General features: G+C 43.1%; 1 protein-coding gene across 2 annotated transcripts in view; it reads right to left on the bottom strand.

Moving 5' to 3' along the window:
* Positions 1–1,790: 1,790 nt before the first annotated feature.
* The window catches only part of SARAF (store-operated calcium entry associated regulatory factor), a 40,391-nt gene continuing 15,192 nt past the window's right edge, over positions 1,791–26,989 (bottom strand). The window contains exons 6-8 of one of the 2 annotated variants that reach the window (XR_016311693.1): positions 22,201–22,321; positions 21,736–21,811; positions 1,791–7,882 (exon numbers count right to left, since the gene is read on the bottom strand). Coding sequence is in view for 1 of the 2 variants with exons in the window: in XM_089669974.1 (XP_089526100.1) it covers positions 7,857–7,882 (26 nt within the window). In the remaining variant the exon portion in view is untranslated. The remainder of the gene's footprint in view (positions 7,883–21,735; positions 21,812–22,200; positions 22,322–26,989) is intronic. The other variant, XM_089669974.1, reaches the window with a different exon arrangement.

Genomic DNA, 26,989 nt, shown 5'->3' with positions numbered 1-26,989 from the left:
TCCACCAGCTCCGTGATGTTGTCATGGAGGAGTGGAAGAGGACTCCAGTGGCAACCTGTGAAGCTCTGGTGAACTCCATGCCCAAGAGGGTTAAGGCAGTGCTGGAAAATAATGGTGGCCACACAAAATATTGACACTTTGGGCCCAATTTGGACATTTTCATTTAGAGGTGTACTCACTTTTGTTGCCAGTGGTTTAGACATTAATGGCTGTGTGTTGAGTTATTTTGAGGGGACAGCAAATTTACACTGTTATACAAGCTGTACACTCACTACTTTACATTGTAGCAAAGTGTCATTTCTTCAGTGTTGTCACATGAAAAGATAGAATAAAATATTTACAAAAATGTGAGGGGTGGACTCACTTCTGTGAGATACTTTATGTGAGTGTGGGACTGCATGTAAATCATATGCATTACTGCACCTGTGGCAAAAATGCATTGCTGTTTAGCATATATTTCAGGGTGTTATTCATTTTTAACAACATGCCCATGCTTTGGAAACTGTGGTGCAGTTTCCCGTATGTGGAAATGAGCTATAAACATGCAGTTTCTGTGCAGCTGCAGTTTGAGAAAAGGTTTAGGAACCTGTTCCCAGTGTTTCCCATATGTACAGCAGTCTATTTGAATGAATGAGTTGCTGTGCCCATGTAAACGCAGCCACAGGGATACTGCATCTATGTGAATCTAGCCTTAGGGGATTGTCTATAGTTATCTGGCCTAATGTTCATTCTACCTGAAGGTGGTGCTATACACTCACTGGCCACTTTATTAGGTACACCTGTTCACTTGCTTGGTAATACAAACTGTTAATCAGCCAATCACATGGCAGCAACTCAGTGCATTTAGGCATGTAGACGTGGCTAAGACGACTTGCTGAAGTAAAAACCGAGCCTCAGAATGGGGAAGAAAGGGGATTTAAGTGGCTTTGAACGTGGAATAGTTGTTGGTGCCCGACAGGCAGGTCTGAGTATTTCAAAAACTGCTGATCTACTGGGATTTTCACACACTACTACCTCTAGGGTTTACAGAGAATGGTCCGAAAAAGAGAAGATATCTAGTGAGTGGCAGTTGTGTGGATGAAAATGCCTTGTTGATGTCAGAGGAGAATAGGCAGACGGTTCGAGATGATATAAAGGCAACAGTAACTCAAATAACCACTCGTAACAACCAAGATATGCAGAATACCAACTTTGAAAGCACAACACATCGAACATTGAAGCAGATGGGCTATAGCAGCCACAACACTGGATGCCACTCCTGTCAGCTAAGAACAGGAAATGGAGGCTACAATTCGCACAGGCTCACCAAAATTGGGCAATAGAAGAGTGGAAAAAACATTGTCTGGTATGATGAGTCTCGATTTCGTTTGAGATGGTTGTGCATGAAAATCCCAGATCAGCAGTTTTTGAAATACCCAGATCAGCCCATCTGGCACCAACAACCATGTTACGCTCAATGTCACTTAAATCTCCTTTCTGCCCCATTCTGATGCTCAGTTTCAACCAGTATGTGGTCTTCACTAAGTCTACATGCCAAAATGGATTGAGTTCCTGCCATGTGATTAGCCGATTTTTTATTTGTATTAACAAGCTATTGAACAGATGTACCTAATAAAGTGGCCAGTGAGTGTATAACCAATGGTAATATACGGTTACTGTGTATCTCAACGGATGTTACTAAAACAGCTTTGTGAATTAAACCCAAATGATTAGACAATTCTTTGTGGCAGGCACATTTCAATATGTCCAGTCAGCATAACACAACAGAGATCACACAGACTAGAGGCAAATCATTGCTCATCACTAACCTTTATTTCTTTAATGCCAATTTTTATGAGATGGTACAAACATGGAAGAAGCAATGCTCACTAAGGGTAGGGATATACAAGCGATATTTACAGTTGCATAATCTATTGCATAAAAATGTTCCACAATTGATTGCTTTACTTGTGGCAGACTCACTGTAAATACTCAAGTGACCAACAGCTTCGTAACTGAATGACTTATGGTCATGCAAGGCCACAATTCTGTTGTGTCACACATACTGTAAGCAGTTAAACGGTTCCAGAAAATGAATGGGATGTGCGGTTACTTTCATATATGTGATCTCCAAGCATTTGTCTTTTGATTTTCCAATTTGAAATGCTTGTTTCACCTCTGCAGAATCCCCCAAAGTGATTTAATCTAAAGATGTTTTCATTCTCCAAGTTCAAAAATTGCCAGTGTAGCCCTAGCCTAAGTCCTCTTGTATTTCACAGCATAAACAAATATTACAAAATGCTAAATAAAGACATTGTCAGCTTCTATGCTTTTGTCTAGATTAACAATAGTAAACTGTTCCTAATTGCCTACAAACCTCACTATTCCTGCAATGTTACAAAAGCTGGTGGGATAAAAGCTTTCAAAGCCCAAACTGCAGCGAAACTTTATTCCTTTTTTTTTGGATAGTAGGAAAGGGTTAGCATGTTTGTCAGATTTCAATAACATCTGTGACCCCATTGGGGTTTTGTAGCTTCACTTTGTGCCCATAGGTCAGCAGAAAAAGAGATAAGGGTAACTGCCACAGAAATGTATACATGGCACCTGAAAATCTGACGTTTCCTACCTTTCCAAACTCTATAAAAAAAATAATAATATAATGTTTTTCTTGCAGCCTCTATCCCCATTAAATCGGCTTTCCATGACTTTCTGTCCTACTAAAACCAGAAAATACCAACAAACCAGAACCATATCAACAATCAACAGAGGATCTAACCCATCCAAACTTTCTCCAAAACTACTGTAAACATTTTGGCTGGACATGGGCTTTAAAGCTGCATGAAAGCAACACAAATGGCCCACCACTGAAAGGTTTTCTACCCTCAAGTGGTTTTAAAAGTACCACAAAACAACATCTTAGGTATGGATAGACACCAGTATCTTGATGCACCCATACATCCTATAATTGGTAGGTACATTAGCATGGCCTCCTCCCAGCTACAGCTATGTATTTCTGTATTAGTCAAGGCCAGCTTGGCCAGCAACCTCTAATGCTGGCCATTATTATTATTATTATACAGGATTTATAGAGTGCCAACAGTTTGCGCAGCGCTTTAAAAAATGAAGGTAGACATTACAGTTACAATACAATTTGCTACAAGAGGAAACAGAGGGACCTGCTAGTTAGAGCTTACAATCTAGGAGGAAGGGTTGAGTGATACAAAAAGTAATAGTTGATGGAGGAAATAAATGGCGGTTTACTAGGTAGAAGCAGGATAGGCTTCTTTAAAGAGAAAGGTTTTCAGAGATTGTCTAAAGGTGGATAGATTAGGAGACAGCCGGACAGATTGGAGTAGGGAGTTCCATGGGATGGGAGAAGCTCGGGAGAAGTCCTGGAGGTGAGCATGGGAGGAGGTGACATGGAAACTAGAGAGCAGAAGGTCTTGGTGGTTTGGTTGATATTTTGAGACCAGGTTGGTGATGTAGCTGGGGCAGAGTTGTGGATGGTTTTGTAAGTTGTTAGTATTTTGAATTTTAGACGGGTAGCAGACACTGAATAGTTGGTAAAGTGGATGAACCTGGCAGCAGTATTCACGATGGACTGGAGGGGGGATAGCCTATGTAAAGGTAAGCCAATGAGGAGGGAGTTGCAGTAGTCAAGGCGAGAGATGACTAGGGAGTGAATTAGGAGCTTTGTGGTATCATTGGTTAAACAGGGGTGTATTCTGGAGATGTTGTGGAGGTTGAGGCGGCATGATTTGGACACTGATTGGATGTGGACCTGAAAGGATAGTTCAGAATCCAGGGTTACACCTAGCACCCTGGCATGCAGGGATGGGTTGATAGTGGTGCTATTGATCCTGATGGAGATATCAGGGGAAGAGGCACGTGGGGGAGGAAATATTATGAGCTCAGTTTTGGATAGATTGAGTTTTAGGAAGTGGTGTGACATCCAGTCTGATATGTTTGTTAGTAAATCGGTGATACGTGTGGAAACTGATGGGGTGAGCTGAGGAGTAGTGTAGGGTGAGGGAGATATCTGTAAAATGGAGATCTCGTCATGAATTGTATCAATCTTATATTTGAAGTGGTTAGCGATCTCGTGGGCAGCGAGTGAGTTAGCGGGTGGAGGTAAAGAAGGACGAAGTAGAGAGTTAAAGGGGTAGAAAAGAGTTGACGGGTATTGCGAGAGGGTATTAATGAAAGTGATAAAATAGGGCTGTTTGGCAGTGTGGAGACAAGAATTTTATTTTTGAAGGGCAGGTTTATATTGGTTGAAGTTTTGCTGGGTCTTAGTCTTACGCCATAAACACTCAAGAACATAGCTATGTTTTTGAGGCATCTGGTATTGTCTGTTTGCCAGGGCTGTAGCGGTCGGGGGCCTAATTCTGTGTGTAGTGAGGGGGGCCAATGTGTCCAGGGTGGATGACAGTGAACTATTGTAGACAGAAGTGGCCAAGTTGGAGCAGGACAGGGCTGAGATTTTGTCATAGAGACAATCTGTTGCCGAAAAAGAAGGGTTAAGGGTTAAGATAATGAAGGTTTCTATGAGTAACTGTTTGGTAGTTGGAAGACAAGGAGGTGGAAGCCAAGGAGAAAGTGAAGCTAATAAGGGAGTGATCAGAAAGAGGAAAGTTGATGAGGTTGCAAGGAGTGCACAGCTAGGAGAATACAAGGTCAAGGAAGTTATCATTCGAGTGAGTAGAAGCATGTGTCCATTGTTTTAGGTCAAAAGAAGTGGTTAGGCTCAGAAGTTTAGAGGGAGCAGGAGTGTTATGATTAACAGGGATGTTGAAGTCACCAAGAATGATAGTGGGAATTTCAGAAGAGTGAAAGTAAGACAGTCAGGCAGAGAAGTCATGAAGGAAGCTTGATACCGGTCCAGGAGGATGATAGATCACAGCAATTCTTAAAGAAACTGGAGAGAACAGACAAATACGGAGAACTTCAAATGAGGAGAGGGACAGAGAGGGAGGTGAATGGAGGACCTGAAAAGTGCTTTGAGGGGATAGGAGGATTCCTACTTCACCTCCTTTCCATCCACTAGGCCTGGGAGAGTGAGTCCAGAGGAGATCACCATAGGAGATGGCAGAAGGAGAGGGAAAGTCAGATTCATGAAGCCAGGTTTCTGTAATTACAAGCAAGTTAAAGGAGTTTGTGATAAAAAGGTCATGGACAGAGGTGAGTTTGTTACAGAGTGGACATTCCAGAGGGCACAGGAAAAGGGGAGGCTGCTACATCTATGTATTTCTGTATTAGTCAAGGCCAGCTTCCTCTAATGCTGGCCATACATGGCACCACTCAGCTTGACCAGCTTCAAACTGAAAATGGAAGGAGACGGGTAGAAAATTCTTGGCAGAACAATGATTGCAACCAATCAGATGTTTGAATATTCTGACAGTTACAGAAGCCAGCAGGGAAAATTTCTCCAACAATGTTTAGCAAGGATACCCACGGGGCTGAACAAAAGATGTCTTAAAGTGTACGGCTAGCCTTAGGGTCACTGTACAAATTAAAATATGACCATACAATCTATGTACTATCATCTTGAATTTACCACAACTATGAAAAATAGAGGCATTCCTAAACTATTTAGTGAATCCAATTGCGCAGGCAATGGTACTACATAGTGCTTGGTAGATTTAAAAAGATTGTACCATCAGCAAAAAGCGGGATGCAGATGAGCCAGGAATACCTGTAGGAAAATAGTTTCCTTCAAGAGATCTGGAAATGATAAGAACGCATACACAGCCATGAATATTGTCATCTTTTATTATCACATGCAATGCAATTACATTACGGTCCGGTTCACACTGATGCAGTGTAGGATTCACAGTGAATTGTGCGTTTCCCACACCGCGTCAAAATCACAATCCGTTCATGAGAACCGCTGCAGGTATCAATGTTAAGCTAATGTCACCCCCAAAATGGTTCTCAAAATGCAGTGAGATTGGCTGAATCGGATCGCATGAGTGTGAACACCCATGTAATCTGATTCCAGTGCAGAAAGAAAAAGGTGCGTTGTGCGATTTGAGCCATACAAAATGAATGGCTCAAGAAGCACTGCAAAAGAATCGCATTTGATTTGAACAGGAATGTGGTGTGCTTCCTGTCCAAATCATGGTTTCCTGCACCACATCAGTGTGAACCAAGTCTAAAGTAGCATTTTTAGTTCAACAACACGTTTTTTTTTAAAAAAAAAGCAATGCCAAAAACCTGAATAAAAAAATAATAACCCTTGAGGGTCACTGAAAGAATATATCTTCTTGCTCCTTGCACTAGTTACTTAAAAATGATACACACCAAAATAAACTAAAAAAACAAAACCCTTTGTGTTTTCAGTAAAATATTAGTACTTGTTGCCATCATGTACTGTACAATGAAGTATGAGCAACTACATGTGCAAAAAAAAAGTGTGAGCAACTAACAGTGTTATTCCTGAAAAATAAAGTAACAAAAATGCATGGATCAGACACAAAAATAATATATTTCTGTACAAAATTATTAAAAAAACCATTACGTAAAAGAACATGTTTGTGTATGAGACAGCTACTGATGTCTGTGTGCATGATTACCAGTGGCTGTTAAAGCCAAGTCCAAGCAAAAAAAAAAAAAAAAAATTTGCTTTGTTTTGGATAGCACGGAAAAGGATTAGATCTTTTTCAAAGCTTTTACTGCCGTCAGTATTTACATGTCTCCAGTAGAGTAAGTCAAGAGTAAATCTCTCCAAATGAGGCACAAACATCAAACATCTATTTTCAATTAGAGTTTCCCCATAGGATGATCTTTCCTCACCTCTTGTCCCATTGACACCCTGTATCAACAAAGAGGACCGAACAGCACTAAAACTTGTCAAAGGTTTAAACATTTCCCCTTTATCCAAAACAATACAAAAAAATCATAGGGAATCCAGATGTATTAAGAAATATATTCAAATTAGAATTGTCCTGAACAACTTTTTTTACCCCCTTTGTGTTACCACAAATATCATACAGGTAGCAGCAAAAAGTGCAGGGAAAATTCAGAATTTAAACTTTAACTGAAAGTTTGGAAACCGGTAAAACAGCACTACCTTCTCCACAATCCACAGCTCCAACCTGATGCTCAGACTGTGAGGCTTTTGATGGCTCTGAAATGCGTAATCCACACGAGGAAATGTTAGCACCCCAGGATTATTTTAACAAATTACAAATAAAATGTATTACAGCTGTAAAAAAAAAAAAAAAAAAGCCAACACGAGCCATAATGGCCGAAAAGCGTTGGCTATTCTTTTTTTTTTTAACAACTGTACACATGTAATTCAAAAAAGGAAGACCACTATTTGAATTTATCCCTTGTGCGGACTTTCCCTCCTATGGATTATCAATTGAAAGTTTGTGAACTCTGGTCTTAGGTACAGGAAGTAATGAAAATCTAAAATTTTCTGAGTTGCTACATTAATAGGAGGTGCGGGGAAATCAAATCTTCCCATGGTGACACCCGAGACAGGAAATGAAGGGAAATCTCCCTGACCACATGCACACAGTGATAATAAAAACCTGGCAGGTGTCTTAGGCACTCCTGTTCTGCTCACAACTAAAAGCTTTGCCTTTACACACACTTTAAGCAACAGCTTTCTGACAGTTAATCCAAAAATTCCAGTACTTTCTAGCTATAACTATTACAGTCTCTGCATGTAGAAGGATTTCACAGTACAAAATCACATTAAGAAAAGTTAAAGTAGAAATGAGAAACTTAAATTATCCAACCAGATCAATACACCTAAAATCTATATAAGTATTTTAACTGTCCACACATTTCTTTTAGATATATTTATTCTCCACTGGGGAGTGGGACATAAAAAGATTCCTTCCATTGACTTTCTCCATACACATCTTTCATCTTCTTTTTGTTCCCCCGAAGCCTGAAAAAGAAAAAAAAAAGAAAAGAAAAAAATTAGAACAGTTCAGGGAAGGGAATTTATAGTAGTATTTTGTGTATTTTGTTATATTCCAGAAATAAAAATAATATTTTTTAACAACTTCAAATCTGGAAACTTTTACTCCCTTCCTGTCCAGGCCAATTTTCAGCTCTCAGTGCCATCACACTTTAAATGACAATTGCGCGGTCATGCAACACTGTACCCATATGAATTTTTTAGCATTTTTTTGAGACAGATAAAGCTTTATTTTGGTGGTATTTATTCACCACTGGCATTTTTATTTTTTTTGCTATGTAAATGAAAAAGTCCAAAAATTTGGACTTTCTTATAAAATTTTGCAAATAAATAATAATATTTCATCATAAATCTTGGCCAAAATTTATTCCATTATCTTTTTAGTAAAAAAAAAAAAAAAAAAAAAAGAACCCAAAATTATAATTTTTAACAATTTGTTTACATTTTTATATTATTATTATTATTATTTTTTTTACACAGATTGCTTTTACACCCATAAAGGCTGTAAAAGCAATCATTTCTCCTTCTCTCTGGCTGCATTCTTGCAGCCATTAGGAACTACTGCGTGAGCTGTGATTGGTCACGGCTTGTCACATGGTACAAGGGTATTGTGAATGGCCTTGTACCATGTGATCTCTGTGATCATTCACAGATTTCACACGTACTAAGCAAGAATGTCAGAAGTGACATCCTTGCTTACTACTCTGCATTTGATCACTGATTGGCCAAACATGATCGGGACCTCACACAGAGGTCCCATACAACGATCGGGTTTCCACTGTGTCCGGAGGAGCTCCCGGGGAGCGCGCACAAGCAGGGGGCGGGAAGGCCGTTTATAAACGGCCACCCGACCCTGCACTGCTACCGTCTGGCCATTTATATACAACGGCTGGACAGGAGGTGGTTAAAGTAAAAAAATATATATTTTAGTTAAATGTTTCCTGTTTACAAAACAGGGAAAATGGGCTTCCACAGAAAAAAAACAAAAAACAAAAAAAAAAACACACAGCAAATGATTCCAACTGTACTTTTAAGAGATTTGCAAACCAGGTTCTATTGTATTAACAAGCTGAAGAAAAGCAAAGCAACACGGATAGCTCATCTCCTCCAGGAAAGTATACTCACAGATTCATGCTCCCTCAGCACCATCCCACAGGAGAAGTCCATTGGTAAGCTTTGGTGCCATATCCTACCCAGGTGTGTGATGTCACGGTATTCCATATGACTGTGTTTGAGCCTGGCGATTGGCTGCGTATTCTACAGAGCTGTTACCAGTACACTCTCCCACACTTGGAAGCCCTGTTTAGTTAGTGCAACAAACCATTAGCTCCTGTCAGAGCAGGTAGGCAGTGAAGAACTGCAGTATACTGATGAATATACCTTACTGGGGTGGACTGTCAGCAGGCAATGCCACTTTACTCTGAATAGGTAAAACGGAAGTGTCTCCTTAAAGCTGAACTTCAGGCACAAGAAATTATTTAAATGTATTCCCCAATAACTACACAGGATATAAATCCTTTACAAATTCAGATATTACCTTGATAAAATGACATTATCACTTGCTGTACATAACCTGTGCAGAAAGTAGAGCTGTGGGAGGGCCTACGAGGCTCCACCCTTTACAGGTTGCCTGCAAAAAACTAAAGATGGGGGCGGAGACAAGACCAGTTACCCTGCATAAGGAGAGAGAGCAGCAGTGACCAGTCTAGAGAACAGGAAGTTCCTGCACAGAAATAAAATTTCACACTGAATCACTGCACAGATCTGGAAGAAATCAACGAAGCACACCAAGTTTCAAGTAAGAATACAGATGACGAATGTATTTAGACAAAAATTGTTAGCTTTAAAATGGACTCTTTTTTTAAAAATATAAAAAAAAAAAAAACTGTAAACAAGGAAGTGTCTGTAAAAAAAAGAAGAAAACCGCAAACAGCTAAAAAGCAGTTGCATCGCCTCTGGTCTGGCTGTTGGTTATTTCACAGGGCTCTGAGGAAGAGGGAAACCCCCTCGAAACGCGTAAGTAATTGGATCCAGGCAGCATCATGGAGGAGCATGTGCACTGGATCAGGCTTCAACGTTTTTGGTTGTTCTTTGATGAGCTTATGACACTCAGTCGTTTGAGTATACACCTATTTTGTTTTTATTAATAGAGAGTTTATAAACGGTAAAGCATTAGGCTGGTGCACCCTCTTATTTACATTTTTAGTGCTATGTCATCGGGGCATCCCCAGTCCTGAGAGGGCAGCAAAGTGTGGAAACCGTACTGATTTGGAGAAGCGGATGAATGAGAAACTTGAAGTCTGATCATCCTGTGTGCAGGAGTTGGTTAATTTGGGCAGTTATGCCACACTTCCGAATGTGTAGAATACCTGCTCTCCTGCTGTGAACTGCCTAGTACGTCACAGCCTAGCACCTCACTGTCTAGTACCTCACTGCCTAGTATGTCACAGCCTAGTACGTCATTGCCTAGTACTCCCACTGCCTAGTACTCCCACTGCCTAGTACTCCCACTGCCTAGTACTCCCACTGCCTAGTACTCCCACTGCCTAGTACGTCATTGCCTAGTACTCCCACTGCTTAGTACGTCATTGCCTAGTACTCCCACTGCTTAGTACGACATTGCCTAGTACTCCCACTGCTTAGTACGACATTGCCTAGTACTCCCACTGCTTAGTACGACATTGCCTAGTACTCCCACTGCTTAGTACGACATTGCCTAGTACGTCACTGCCTAGTACGTCACTGCCTAGTACTCCCACTGCTTAGTACGTCACTGCCTAGTAGTCCCACTGCTTAGTACGTCACTGCCTAGTAGTCCCACTGCTTAGTACGTCACTGCCTAGTACTCCCACTGCTTAGTACGTCATTGACTAGTACTCCCACTGCTTAGTACGTCATTGCCTAGTACTCCCACTGCTTAGTACTCCCACTGCTTAGTACGTCATTGCCTAGTACTCCCACTGCTTAGTATGTCATTGCCTAGTACTCCCACTGCTTAGTACGTCATTGCCTAGTACTCCCACTGCTTAGTACGACATTGCCTAGTACTCCCACTGCTTAGTACGACATTGCCTAGTACTCCCACTGCTTAGTACGTCACAGCCTAGTACCTCACTGCCTAGTACGTCACTGCCTAGTACGTCACTGCCTAGTACTCCCACTGCTTAGTACGTCACAGCCTAGTACCTCACTGCCTAGTACGTCACTGCCTAGTACGTCACTGCCTAGTACGTCACTGCCTAGTACTCCCACTGCTTAGTACTCCCACTGCTTAGTACTCCCACTGCTTAGTACGTCATTGCCTAGTACTCCCACTGCTTAGTACGTCATTGCCTAGTACTCCCACTGCTTAGTACGTCATTGCCTAGTACTCCCACTGCTTAGTACGTCATTGCCTAGTACTCCCACTGCTTAGTACGTCATAGCCTAGTACTCCCACTGCTTAGTACGTCATTGCCTAGTACTCCCACTGCTTAGTACGTCATTGCCTAGTACTCCCACTGCTTAGTACGTCATTGCCTAGTACTCCCACTGCTTAGTACGACATTGCCTAGTACTCCCACTGCTTAGTACGTCACAGCCTAGTACCTCACTGCCTAGTATGTCACTGCCTAGTACGTCACTGCCTAGTACTCCCACTGCTTAGTACGTCACTGCCTAGTACTCCCACTGCTTAGTACGTCACTGCCTAGTACTCCCACTGCTTAGTACGTCACTGCCTAGTACTCCCACTGCTTAGTACGTCACTGCCTAGTACTCCCACTGCTTAGTTCGTCATTGCCTAGTACTCCCACTGCTTAGTACGACATTGCCTAGTACTCCCACTGCTTAGTACGTCACTGCCTAGTACTCCCACTGCTTAGTACGTCACTGCCTAGTACTCCCACTGCTTAGTACGTCATTGCCTAGTACTCCCACTGCTTAGTACGTCATTGCCTAGTACTCCCACTGCTTAGTACGTCATTGCCTAGTACTCCCACTGCTTAGTACGTCATTGCCTAGTACTCCCACTGCTTAGTACGTCATTGCCTAGTACTCCCACTGCTTAGTAGGTCATTGCCTAGTACTCCCACTGCTTAGTACGACATTGCCTAGTACTCCCACTGCTTAGTACGTCACAGCCTAGTACCTCACTGCCTAGTACGTCACTGCCTAGTACGTCACTGCCTAGTACTCCCACTGCTTAGTACGTCACTGCCTAGTACTCCCACTGCTTAGTACGTCACTGCCTAGTACTCCCACTGCTTAGTACGTCACTGCCTAGTACTCCCACTGCTTAGTACGTCACTGCCTAGTACTCCCACTGCTTAGTACGTCACTGCCTAGTACTCCCACTGCTTAGTTCGTCATTGCCTAGTACTCCCACTGCTTAGTACGACATTGCCTAGTACTCCCACTGCTTAGTACGTCACTGCCTAGTACTCCCACTGCTTAGTACGTCACTGCCTAGTACTCCCACTGCTTAGTACGTCACTGCCTAGTACTCCCACTGCTTAGTACGTCATTGCCTAGTACTCCCACTGCTTAGTACGTCATTGCCTAGTACTCCCACTGCTTAGTACGTCATTGCCTAGTACTCCCACTGCTTAGTACGTCATTGCCTAGTACTCCCACTGCTTAGTACGTCATTGCCTAGTACTCCCACTGCTTAGTACGTCATTGCCTAGTACTCCCACTGCTTAGTACGTCATTGCCTAGTACTCCCACTGCTTAGTAGGTCATTGCCTAGTACTCCCACTGCTTAGTACGTCATTGCCTAGTACTCCCACTGCTTAGTACGTCACAGCCTAGTACCTCACTGCCTAGTACGTCACTGCCTAGTACGTCACTGCCTAGTACGTCACTGCCTAGTACTCCCACTGCTTAGTACGTCACTGCCTAGTACTCCCACTGCTTAGTACGTCACTGCCTAGTACTCCCACTGCTTAGTACGTCACTGCCTAGTACTCCCACTGCTTAGTACGTCACTGCCTAGTACTCCCACTGCTTAGTACGTCACTGCCTAGTACTCCCACTGCTTAGTACGTCACTGCCTAGTACTCCCACTGCTTAGTACGTCATTGCCTAGTACTCCCACTGCTTAGTTCGTCACTGCCTAGTACTCCCACTGCTTAGTACGTCACTGCCTAGTACTCCCACTGCTTAGTACGTCACTGCCTAGTACTCCCACTGCTTAGTACGTCACTGCCTAGTACTCCCACTGCTTAGTACGTCACTGCCTAGTACTCCCACTGCTTAGTACGTCACTGCCTAGTACTCCCACTGCTTAGTACGTCATTGCCTAGTACTCCCACTGCTTAGTTCGTCATTGCCTAGTACTCCCACTGCTTAGTACGTCACTGCCTAGTACTCCCACTGCTTAGTACGTCACTGCCTAGTACTCCCACTGCTTAGTACGTCACTGCCTAGTACTCCCACTGCTTAGTTCGTCATTGCCTAGTACTCCCACTGCTTAGTACGTCATTGCCTAGTACTCCCACTGCTTAGTACGTCATTGCCTAGTACTCCCACTGCTTAGTACGTCATTGCCTAGTACTCCCACTGCTTAGTACGTCATTGCCTAGTACTCCCACTGCTTAGTACGTCATTGCCTAGTACTCCCACTGCTTAGTACGTCATTGCCTAGTACTCCCACTGCTTAGTACGTCATTGCCTAGTACGTCATTGCCTAGTACATCATTACAAGATGTATGAGCTGGAGGGAAGAATCACAGTGGGTGCAGGGGGAGCAGGCATTCTACCACCCCAAAGGCTTGAATAGCTGCAACAACTGAGGAGCAACATTGGGTTTGTACTTTAACACAGGGACCGCTGGAAAGGACAGTATAAAGAGCCTTTTCTTTTACAGAGAATTTTTTTTTGCATTCACCCTTTAGATGCAAAGTAACTCTAATATTCTGTATTGGTTTCCAAAAGCACAGAAAACTGAGTAAATTAGTATATATCAGCTGGCACATCAACACCTGATATACAGATATAAAGAGACACTATTTGTGACTTTAAATGATATGTTTTACTTGTAGATGCCCTTTAAACAGCACTGGGCTTAAACACATGGATCTTGTGCCTCTTTGGTCTTCATAAACATGTTCATGCTAGAATGCCAGCTCTGTCCGGTTTTTAAAAGAGGCAATATGTAACAGGAGCATGGCAGCAGGCACTTGACATGAAAATGCCTCCCCCCCAAAGTGCTTCTGCATTGCATGGATCTGTAAATGAAACATTGTTTTCCAAGCAAACTGATTGTTAAAACAGCAAAGCCAGTTGTGGGTTCTGGTTGGTGGCCAGCTGAAAGGTGCAGTGACCTGTGATGACATACAATGTATAGCAGCTTCTCTGGAAATGCTCATGCAGCTGAAACACTCACCGACTGACCATTATCTTCACTTTAGAGAAACATCACTGAGCTGTGGAAACCACTATAGAAGGTACACAAAACCTCTACCTGGACACAATAATACGAAAGCTGGTTGCAAACCTGTTGACAGGCTGGAAAAACAAAACAAAACAAAAAAAAAAAAAACACTGGACCATGGAACGAGTTCAAGATTAAAAGCACCGGTATAAGAATTCCCTAAAGCAGGCATGTCCAAAGTCCGGCCCGCGGGCCATTTACGGCCCGGGGGTCAGTTTAATACGGCCCTCCAACAGCCCTCCCTGCTCTGTGTAATGTGGCCCTCCCATGGCCCTCCCTTCTATGGCAGACAGTCTTCTGCTTGAGAGCAGAGGGCAGTGCGCATGCCTGACTGCGGCGCGTTCTTCCTGGTCTGTGTAAATGCGGCTGTCGCATGGCCCTCCCTTCTGTGGCAGACAGTCTTCTGCTTGAGAGCAGTGCGCATGCGTGACTGCGCCGCGCTGGAAGCGACAGAGGGCGGTGACGTCAGGGCCGGGCTTCCAGCGTGAAGTGTGTTTCTCTTCCCCTCCTGGCTGCCGAGCAGAGACTTCAGCTCCAGCTACCTTTTTCACCCTTCACATTAGTGCAGGTAATTTTTTTTTTAATTTATTTTCAATACATTGTGAAAACTCAGCTGTCAGTTTATCTTAATGTTATGAAATGAAAAGTATGTTGTTTGCAATTAACTTGGCATAAAATAATTTATTTGCATTTAATTGTAATGGTTCAAAGAATGTTCGTAAAAATGTTCGGCCCTCCACCATGTTCACTTCATCCAATCTGGCCCTCTTTGAAAAAAGTTTGGACACCCCTGCCCTAAAGGAATGTCCAGAATGAACTTCCTGGTGGTACAGCCATTGCATCAGAGGGATGCCCTTACTACCTTTACACTGATGGAAGAGCTTGCTTTACCACCACAAAAATGTCTTCCAAACTGATATGGGCAGCAAGCATTTGTTTTACAGTATTGTGTGATAAACTAATCAGTATAGTTAGACATAACACAAAAAAGCAATTTGTAGAGGACGGCATTCAATACTCAACTGATATTAAAATGTATTGGGCAACAGCTGCCATGACATCTATATCACAGCTTGGGAACCATCAGGGGAATGCCCTAAACACCAGCAACTATCTCCCCCCCCCCCCCCACTTTAGTTTTTTTTTTATTTTATGATCCGCATTTAATTGCACCACTATGTTGCTCCTACTTAACCACTTCAAGTCCGAACACTTTCACCCCCCTTTCGGTCCAGGCCAATTTTCAGCTTTCAGAGCTATCACACTTTGAATGACAATTGCGCGGTCATGCAACACTGCACCCATATGAATTTTTTAGCTTTTTTTTAAAGACAGATAAAATTTTATTTTGGTGGTATTTACTCACCACTGGGATTTTCTCAGACTCCGCTCTCTTTTGGCTCTCTTCCTATCTATCACAACGCTCCTTCAGTGTTACCTAGAACGCTGCCACCTCCCCCTCACTCCCCCTCTCTGTTGGGGTCCCCCAAGGTTCTGTCCTCGGGCCCCTTCTCTTCTCCATCTACACCTCCTCCCTTGGTCAACTGATACACTCCCAAGGCTTCAACTATCATCTCTATGCTGATGACACTCAAATCTATCTCTCTACCCCTTGCCTCACCTCTTCAGTCTCCACCCGAATCACTAGCCTTCTGAACGACATATCAGACTGGATGTCACTCCACTTCCTCAAATTAAACCTTGCCAAAACCGAGCTCCTAGTTTTCCCTCCAGCCTGTGCAACTTCATCACGACCAACAACGCCACCATCAGCCCCACCCCGCAAGCCAGAGTACTAGGTGTCATTCTAGACTCCAATCTGTCTTTCCAGACGCAATCGCTGACAAATTCATGCAGACTCCACCTCCGCAACATCTCCAAGATACGACCGTTCCTCCAGAAACTACAAAGCAACTTATTCACTCCCTTATCATATCACAAATTGACAACTGTAACTCCCTCCTCGCCGGCTTACCCCAACACAGGCTATCCCTGCTTCAGTCTATCCTGAATTCTGTGGCCAAACTCATCCACCTTACCAACCGCTCCATATCCGCCACCCCCCTCTGCAATCCCTCCACTGGCTTCTGATTGCCCAACGCATAAAATTCAAAATACTAACACTGACATACAAAACTGTTCATAACACTGCCCCAAACTACATCACTGACCCGATATCCATCTACCACCCAAAACGCACTCTCCGCTCCTCACAAGACCTCCTACTCTCTAGTTCCCTGGTCTCCTCCTCCCATGCCCGTCTCCAGGTTTTCTCCAGGGCTTCCCCCATCCTCTGGAACTCACTACCCCAATCCATCAGACTGTCACCTACCCTCTTCACCTTTAGGCGCACCCTGAAAACCCATCTCTTCAGAGAAGCCAACCCCGCCCTCACCTAAATGCTGATCTCTTCTGCTCTTCCCACCACAGCTATCTCCTCCTGTACCACTCTCCCCTCCCTCCTAGATTGTAAGCTCCAAGGAGCAGGGCCCTCGAACCCCTCGTGTATTGTACTGTCTCGTGTACTGTCTCCCATTATAATGTACAGCGCTGAGCAAACTATTGGCGCTATATAAATACTGTATAATAATAATAATAATTTTTATTTGTTTGCTATATAAATGAAAAAGTCCAAAAATTTTGAAAAAGTAAATAATCTTTTTCCATAAATCTTGGCCAAAATGTATTCAGCTATCTTTTTAGTAAAAAAAAAAAAACCCAAATTAGTTTATAACCAAAAATTATAATTTTTCAAAAAAGGTTTTTACATTTTTATTTTAGATTATTATTTATGTTTGTTTTTTTTTTAACATACCGTCACCCTAGCAATACAGTGTCACCATGAAGATTTTTTTTTATTTTATTTTTACACAGATTGCTTTTACATCCATAAAGGCTGTAAAAGAAATAATTTCTCCTTCTCTCTGGCTGCATTCCTGCAGCCATTGAGAAATACTGTGAGAGCTGTGATTGGTCACAGCTTGTCACATGGTAAAAGGTTGTTGTGAATAGCCTTGTACCATGTGACCTCTGTGATCATTTACAGATTTCACAAGTAGTAAGCAATGATGTCAGGAAGTGACATCTTGTTTACTACTGTTCATGTGATCATTGATTGGCTAATCAGTGTTCACATGAAATCAGGACCTCACACAGAGGTCCCAGGGAGCGCGCACAGGCAGTGAATGTGGAGGCCATTTATAAAGGGCCACCAGCTCCTGCACTGCTCCCGTCCAGCCATTTATGCACATGAGCTGGACGGGAAGTGGTTTAAATCCCCCATTATGATCACTGTCCCAGCCCTTGCAATCTGTGCAAGGAGCTGAGTCTCCACCTCCTCATTAACACTGGAAGACCTATAACAAACTCCAATGATTACCTTTGTAGTACACACCCCAATGTGCAGTTCCACCTATAAGGCGTCAGCCTCATCACACTCTCCATCAACTAAGTTCTTTCACACTCGCTCTGAGATCACTTCTCACATAGAGACAGACACCACCACCTTTCCTTTTTACCCTATCTCTCTGAAAGAGAACATAGCTATGAATATTAATGGCCCAGTCATGTGAAGAATGAAGCCAAGATTAAGCAATACCAATCAAATCACAGTTCTCTTCATGCACCAAAGCTTCAAAACTCGCCTATTTTGCTTGGCAGACTTCTGGCATTGGTGAAGAAACACTTTAAATTCATTGACACCTTGTGCACACGTATTTTGCATGTTTTGCAGACACAGACCCCTATAAAAAGTTGCAGTACTTCGTTACCTTCACTCACAGAACCGGGTATTGCAGTCTAGGGGGAGGGAGAGAGCACAGCACACACTCCTTCCTTTGCTTTCCCTTTTCTCAACTACTGAGCAGTCAGACAGCTCTCAGTGTGACAGTGACAAAGCCAGCCCTGAGATTCGAGCCTGATCAGCAAGATGACTCGCCCCCACCTTATTTCCACTCGCCAATGCGAGCAGGAGAGTGGAAATTTTGAGGCCTGGTATTAGTGTATGCCTATCAGATATATAGCTTGTGCTTGTTGTAGGCATATTTTGCTATGATTTGTGTATCCTGAAGTTGTATGTGCAGACTTTTTCCTGTTTATTAAAGCAAATATTTATACACTACAGAGGTCTAAGTTTCCTTGGCTTTTACTGCAAGGTAACTTTAAAGGCGCAAGCAAAACAAACCCACTCCCACAATTCTCAGGTAGGCAAGGATGACCATTCACAGAGCACTGCACATGCGCAGTAGAGAGGCAGCTGTGGTTCCTCAGAAAGCCATAGCCGGCTCCCATATCTAAGATGGTGGTGCTGAGGACCCGCAGCGATAATAACTGGTGGTGAGAAGACAGCACTGGTAAGTACTTGATTTTTAAGAGTTAGCAGCTACAGTATTTGTATCCTAAGCATTTGTATCTTGTCAGTATCCAAGAGTTCTGAACAAACTATAGTATTGCAATGCAGATATCAACCAGTTCCTCTACATGACATTTCTTGCTTCCACATCCTGGCATGCTATGGTCTACAATATACAACTCCTCCTGGTCGTGACAATCACGGTTCCAAACCCTTCCAACAAGTTCCTACTGGGCCAATATCATGACAGACAGGCTTACATTGGGATGCATTGCATTGGGATCATGCATGAGGTCGGAAGGGGTGGGGCAGGAGACTGACACTAATGGGAAGTGTAAAGCATTACTGACTATAGCAGCTTGTGATTTTAGGCTCACAAAGTATAGAAGAGAGTAGTTAAAGGTAAGCGCAAGCAACAGTTGGTACCATTACAGCGCTTGAGTCTATTTAGTTCTGTTAGACATGTACACATTCAGGATAAATATAAAAACAAACCCCAGCACACAGGACCACCCCTTAAAAAACAATAATAAACCAAGGTTGTGAATTGCTGCTACACACAGGTCAAACAACAAAAAACAGAAAAAAAACAATAATCAGCGCAGATCACCACCTCAATAAAATTATAAAGTAATTGTGACAAAAAAAATATTAAATCAATATGTGAATATTCCAAAACAATTAAATAATTAATGTGCTGCCCTTAATAAAGTGTCCAAAAATATGTAAAGTCCAAATGAAAAAATATAAAATCTTTTCTCCCCAGTGCCAGAAATAATACTTCCACCATCCACCAGTGAAAAAACCAACATCTACCGAACTCACCAGATGTTGGTGAGTGTTGCGCCTTTTAGGATTATTATGGGCTCCTAGACCCCCTTTAAGACCTCCAGGATTCCTTTACAACACAAAGTAGAAGACATTCCTCCACTCGCTCCTGCCTTTTCCTCTCTCCAGCTTCACAGCAGTGCAGGGAAAAGAAATACCAATAGTGTAATACTGCTAATAAACTTTGTTATACCAAAAACCGTTTACCAGACCACTCACATTTCTCATGATCATAAACAGTGTTTATTGCTTTTAGAGCTGCCACAGAATCACAGGTTCCACATTGTTTAAAGCCGAGACCTCACAGCCTGATCCAACAGCAGGATGACAGGATACACCATTCAACAATGAACCAAGATGGCCGCTTGGAACGCACCGCTCAGCGTGCGTTCCACTCACTGGAAATGTACGGACAGCCAACCAGAAGTGCGTCGACGCGTTTCACCCCACCCACAGGGCATTCTCAAGACGCACACTTCCTGTCATAGGCCGCTTAAATAACAATGAGAAGTCCCTCCCCTTCATCCCCATGGAAATTAACCTCATTAGGCAAAATACATACCTGTCATCCTTTGTTACCACCCAGTGAGTTCCCTTCACATAAGATACATGTAAATTACTCAACTCTCCATAGAAATGATGGTAAATACCCTCAGCTCACCATAAAAACCGGTATATACCCCAAAAAAGGGGGCTTACAATCCATTTTCCCCTTAATCATGTCAATAATCATGAACTAACTACCAATAATTACACATAATAAAATAATTATTTAATAAAAATTAGTTAAAACCTTTATAACATATAAGTATATCTCTCATGTATATCCATAAAGAAAAACAAACAGAAAAAACAATTAAATAAAAATAAAAATATGTTATTACAAAAATATGTATATAACCATATATATAATATAAGTGGGTATACATACTCCCTCAACAAATAAAAAAATATAAAATAAATATTATAAATAAAAAAATATAAATAAAAAATGTGTAAATGTATACACCCACATCCAAAAATCTGCACTCACAGTAGTTTCATAGTACGTGTGGGAAATGAATGGCTAAAAATGCAGTAGGCAACTGAGTCACCATTAATGCATAATGTTGGGTGCAGCCAAACATCATTTAGGTATGAACTAAACGCTTGGCTCAGTATGATGATCCCAATTTCTACACCCTGTGCTGGGAGGTGCTTGGATGGGCTTCAGTAGTCTGAACAAGCCTTAGAGATTAATATTATATAGGATTTATATAGAACCAACACTTTGTGCAGTGCTTTACAAAATAATACAAGACAAGAGGGTAAAGGGGGCCCTGCTTGTGAGAGCTTACAACCTAAAAATAGGGTTTCCTTTCACATCATAATTTCTTGTTTGAGACAAACTCATACATTGACCTTTTTTATGTTGTCTGTGTCTGACTCTCCAGCTTATAGGACAACTGCCCCTTTGGTAAAGGTGTTCAATTACACTGGTACAAATACCTCCCTCCACACTGAGCGAAGCCCACCAGCTCAAATACTTTCCATCCTCCAAAAACCATTGATATCCATTGTACAGCCCTACCTGGCACCACACAGTCTTTCCAATGGAAATATTACTGCTGGGTCTTCCTCCTTCCTATAGGTGACGTCCAGTAGTCCAGAAGAGTATGGCTTATGCACAAGAATGAATAAGATCTTGGCACACATGTACACAAAGAATCAGCATTAGCCCTTACTGTACAGTGAAGCTGGCTAGATTGAGGAGGAAGGTAAATATATATGCTGGTGGGCAGCCTTCAAGGGAGTCAGGGGAACTGATTAAGGGCTCATTCACACAAGTGGGCATGGGGTTCCAAAAAACTAAGCATTTGAGCCACAGTTTACTACCCCGACTGCCTGCCTGAACCCTGACATGCAGCTGTATCAAAAAATAAAATGGACATATCTCATTTGGCAGGCATTACCACTGCCAAACGCAAACCATGCAAGTCTGTGCTGCAACCAAATGCAATGCCCACGAGTATGGCATGGTATAGCAGCATTTACAGAGTTAAATCAGGTGGTGAACAGGTGACTCAATGCCCACTCAGACTGTCAAATGCCCTCTGAAGGGTGATCCAGATCATACTTCAGCTGGCATTGCACATGTAAACGAGCCGTTAAAGTGGAAATAAACTCATATCTAACTAAAATAAAACTACTGGTGTTTCCTAATTTACTACAGCGGAATAAACATACCCACGCTTCCACGTTTTTCTCACATATGTGTATGTTTCAGATATTGGAAAATTCATCTGTGAATGTCTATGCAGCTCTGAAAGAAAGGGTAGGCAAAGACATGATGTCACTTGCTGTGCCAGAAGTGAACACACACACACACACTGTTCACAACAGACATGAACAGGAGCATGCTGTTCACACCAGACATGAAGAGGAGCATGCTGTTCACACCAGACATGAACAGGAGCATGCTGTTCACAACAGACATGAACAGGAGCATGCTGTTCACACCAGACATGAACAGGAGCATGCTGTTCACACCAGACATGAACAGGAGCATGCTGTTCACAACAGACATGAACAGGAGCATGCTGTTCACAACAGACATGAACAGGAGCATGCTGTTCACAACAGACATGAACAGGAGCATGCACATCAACTTTTTCTCAGCAATTTTTCAGTTGATGTTCAGGAAATACAAACCTCAGCTCTCCAGTCCTGATCCCAGCCACTACAACATCAATTCACTCTTGTTTACTATCCCCTGCACACGGATCTCCCAGCCAATGACACAATTCGGTCTGATGCAGATACCTTTCTCAAGCTGTAGAGTCAGACAGAGACTAAATAAGTCAAGTAAGCAGCAACATTTAAAATAAATTCATAAGAAATCCTAGAGGATAGTAATGATGTCTGAATATTCAAAATTAGTGTGTGAGCTCAGCAAATTCTGGTTCTCTTTGGTAGTGTAAAACCCTGTTTCACAATCATGAGTAGCCAGTAGATGCGCTAAATAGAGATCCAGAGTTGCAACTCCCATTTACAGTACAATCTATATTAGTTGCATCAAACTAATTGAGTATATTAATTGGTTATTTCACCTCGACAGGGAAAAATGTAATAGGTGAATTAACACCAGACAGCTTGACTACCACCTCCCCAGTCCCCGCTGTCAGGGCCGTCTTTAATATTGATTGGACCCTGGGCAAACATTTTCTTGGGGCCCCCCTCGGGCCCCCTGTTCACTGATTAGTTGCTAGAGGTTACTGCACATAATTACCGCTCACTAAGCAGTGGAGCAATTCCAGATAATGAGTAAACAAAGCAAAGCAGCATACTAATCAAGCTATTATTCCACATGTATTGCATATTTTAACCAGAAAGCAGGCAAGTAATGGAGGAGCAGATAGAGAGTGCAGCAATGCTTAATGCAGTTTAGTTTGCTGAATGATTACTCCAGAATAAAGTAACATGCTGCTGCTCTTGTTGTGTATAAGTCCGCTCACCACCTCCAAGTATTCGGGCCCAGCACTCACAGCACACGGCTCTTCACTACAGGGTACAACAGTCATGATGAAACTGTTACAGATCGAGTTGTCTGGTCTTACCACCTATTGAGCGCTCCATGATTTCCCCAGGTGCCTGCTAGCACACCACTGCACACTGCTGCTGTCACTGGATACCAGGGTTGTCAATTCCCCCACTACTTTTTTATACTGACAAAACCTGGAAAATTTACTGATAATCGATATTTAAAACAGTATAAAACAGTGTAAACATGGACAATACGCAGAACAAGCAATTTGCCTGATTTACACTTAAAAAGTGAACACAGTGTGGCAAAATAACAGAACCCCCAGGGATACAGTTGAAAAGTAAGTTCTGCTAAGCATGCCTCAGAGAGTAGTGAACTTGACCAGATTGATTACAAGAGTGGCTTAAAAGAGGACAATTAAACAGAACCACCCCTTGACCACCTACCTCTAAATGTACATAGCAGCCGCTTCATTGACTACATATTGCAGTGACGTCGAAGCTTACCTCATGGTGTGGCAATTTTACTCAACATGTCAAGATCCACAGGCAGCATCGCCTATCAAACTTTCCCACTGAACTCAGTCACTGCAGCCACAAGCCAAATACAGTTTATCCTCCTGAATGCCTGCAAAGTGCCTCTGCAAAGCAATCCACCATGGAGCACTTTACAGAGGGGCAGAAGGGACTGCAGCACATATGAAAGCGGCCTTTATGGTGAAACAGACACTTAAACGACAAAAGGTCTTGATCTGACTCTCATATACCCCATTTATTTTGTGGACATACAGTATAGTTTGTTTTGAGATTGCATCCCAGTATAGTCAACTGATGAGATTTTGGGGGCTTCAACTAAATTGCAGGCCCTGACACACCAAAGGGTTGTGCATATTATTTAGTGCTAGACATACTACAGGAGATGATCAGAGACTGCAGAAGTACTACAGGAGATGATCAGAGACTGCAGATGTACTACAGGAGAATGCAGATGTACTACAGGAGATGATCAAAGACTGCAGACGTACTACAGAAGATGATCAGAGACTGCAGACGTACTACAGGAGATGATCAGAGACTGCAGACGTACTACAGGAGATGATCAGAGACTGCAGACGTACTACAGAAGATGATCAGAGACTGCAGACGTACTACAGGAGATGATCAGAGACTGCAGACGTACTACAGGAGATGACCAGAGACTGCAGACGTACTACAGGAGATGACCAGAGACTGCAGACGTACTACAGGAGATGACCAGAGACTGCAGACGTACTACAGGAGATGACCAGAGACTGCAGACGTACTACAGGAGATGACCAGAGACTGCAGACGTACTACAGGAGATGATCAGAGACTGCAGACGTACTACAGGAGATGATCAGAGACTGCAGACGTACTACAGGAGATGATCAGAGACTGCAGACGTACTACAGGAGATGACCAGAGACTGCAGACGTACTACAGGAGATGACCAGAGACTGCAGACGTACTACAGGAGATGATCAGAGACTGCAGACGTACTACAGGAGATGATCAGAGACTGCAGATGTACTACAGGAGAATGCAGATGTACTACAGGAGATGATCAAAGACTGCAGATGTACTACAGAAGATGATCAGAGACTGCAGACGTACTACAGGAGATGATCAGAGACTGCAGACGTACTACAGGAGATGATCAGAGACTGCAGACGTACTACAGGAGATGACCAGAGACTGCAGACGTACTACAGGAGATGACCAGAGACTGCAGACGTACTACAGGAGATGACCAGAGACTGTAGACGTACTACAGGAGATGACCAGAGACTGCAGACGTACTACAGGAGATGACCAGAGACTGCAGACGTACTACAGGAGATGATCAGAGACTGCAGACGTACTACAGGAGATGATCAGAGACTGCAGATGTACTACAGGAGAATGCAGATGTACTACAGGAGATGATCAAAGACTGCAGATGTACTACAGAAGATGATCAGAGACTGCAGACGTACTACAGGAGATGATCAGAGACTGCAGACGTACTACAGGAGATGATCAGAGACTGCAGACGTACTACAGGAGATGATCAGAGACTGCAGACGTACTACAGGAGATGACCAGAGACTGCAGACGTACTACAGGAGATGACCAGAGACTGCAGACGTACTACAGGAGATGACCAGAGACTGCAGACGTACTACAGGAGATGACCAGAGACTGCAGACGTACTACAGGAGATGACCAGAGACTGCAGACTTACTACAGGAGATGATCAGAGACTGCAGACGTACTACAGGAGATGATCAGAGACTGCAGACGTACTACAGGAGATGATCAGAGACTGCAGACGTACTACAGGAGATGATCAGAGACTGCAGACGTACTACAGGAGATGATCAGAGACTGCAGACGTACTACAGGAGATGATCAGAGACTGCAGACGTACTACAGGAGATGACCAGAGACTGCAGACGTACTACAGGAGATGACCAGAGACTGTAGACGTACTACAGGAGATGACCAGAGACTGCAGACGTACTACAGGAGATGATCAGAGACTGCAGACGTACTACAGGAGATGATCAGAGACTGCAGAGACTATAGGAGAATGCAGATGTACTACAGGAGATGATCAAAGACTGCAGACGTACTACAGGAGATGATCAGACTGCAGATGTACTACAGGAGATGATCAGAGACTGCAGATGTACTACAGGAGATGATCAGAGACTGCAGATGTACTACAGGAGATGATCAGAGACTGCAGATGTACTACAGGAGATGACCAGAGACTGCAGACGTATTACAATGATCGAATATATACTAGATCAGCAATCTTAAGGAACTTTCATCTCCATATAGTAAAACTGTCCCTTTTTATGTAAACTATTTGGGCATATACAATTGGCTCTGCAAAAACTCTCAGGAGCAACTAAATAGCCATTTTTCAAATTCTACCTTTCATCAATGCACAGCTTTACAGTTAGTAAAAACAGATCAGGATTTGGGATAACAGTCCACAAGCAGTCTATAGGGAGAAGGACCTACCAACACAGCTGGGCTCACCACCCATTCTCAGAGGAGGTCCGGGGGCAGGGCTCTCAGCATTTCCACTCTAATCTCAGCTCTGAGACTCCAAGCATTCAGGCTGCATGGGGTTGGGTCAGAATGTCAGCGGAGCTCGCGGCCTCACCCCCTCTCTGCTGGCTGGGGAATACAGTGCCACTGCTGCCTCCCGTGTACCCGTTGCTCTCTGTAGTATTGTCATGGGACCCCAATTTGCAGGCTCAAGGGGCAGTTGCTTTTGGGCTCCACAACAATGACTGGGCCCAGGGCAGCTGCCCCTTTTGCTCTGCGTTAAAGATGGCCCTGCCCGCTGTACTCTGTACTTACCTCCAGGGATGCTTACTGTAAAGGTAAACTAATACCTTAAAGCGGAAATCCGTAAAAAATTTTTGGCCTGTGCCGGCACTGCATGGGTCAAATGCTTGTTTGTTCTAGGCAAGAGGACACCGAAGATATACTCACCTGACCCACCAATCCTCCCCGCACAAGGCAGGTTCTTTTGGCTCCTGTTAACCCCTCCGCGGTCCAGTGGTCTTGTAAATTGACTGTTCCTAATGTGAGCTCCACAGACAGGAATAATCCACCGCAGACTGCGGGGGAGTGCAGTTTTCCGAAGAACTGGTGGGTCAGGTGAGTATGAGCTTAGTCTTCACCAAAAAAAAAAAAAAATGAGCAGCCGATCCATGCATTGAAATTCCCATATTTGCTCCCTTTTAGTCTTTACATACACCATTGAAATAATTTTGGTAAATTTGTTTGATAAGTGTAAAAAGAAAAGTACCTGTTACTCCTTTCAGCAATCCAGTGCTGTCCTGTGTCTTCTGCACTCTGAAGTATCCTCCCAAACAGAATTATCAAACCTGCACAAGCTACCTGTGAACTACAGAACACCTAACCTTTATCTAAT

This window comes from Staurois parvus, unplaced genomic scaffold (genome assembly GCF_062004578.1).
Source record: "Staurois parvus isolate SC_StPar_1 unplaced genomic scaffold, SC_StPar_1.0 ptg000086l, whole genome shotgun sequence".
NCBI lineage: Eukaryota > Metazoa > Chordata > Amphibia > Anura > Ranidae > Staurois > Staurois parvus.
The sequence above is the reverse complement of the archived record's forward strand: the minus strand, read 5'-3'. Positions and strand labels throughout refer to the sequence as shown.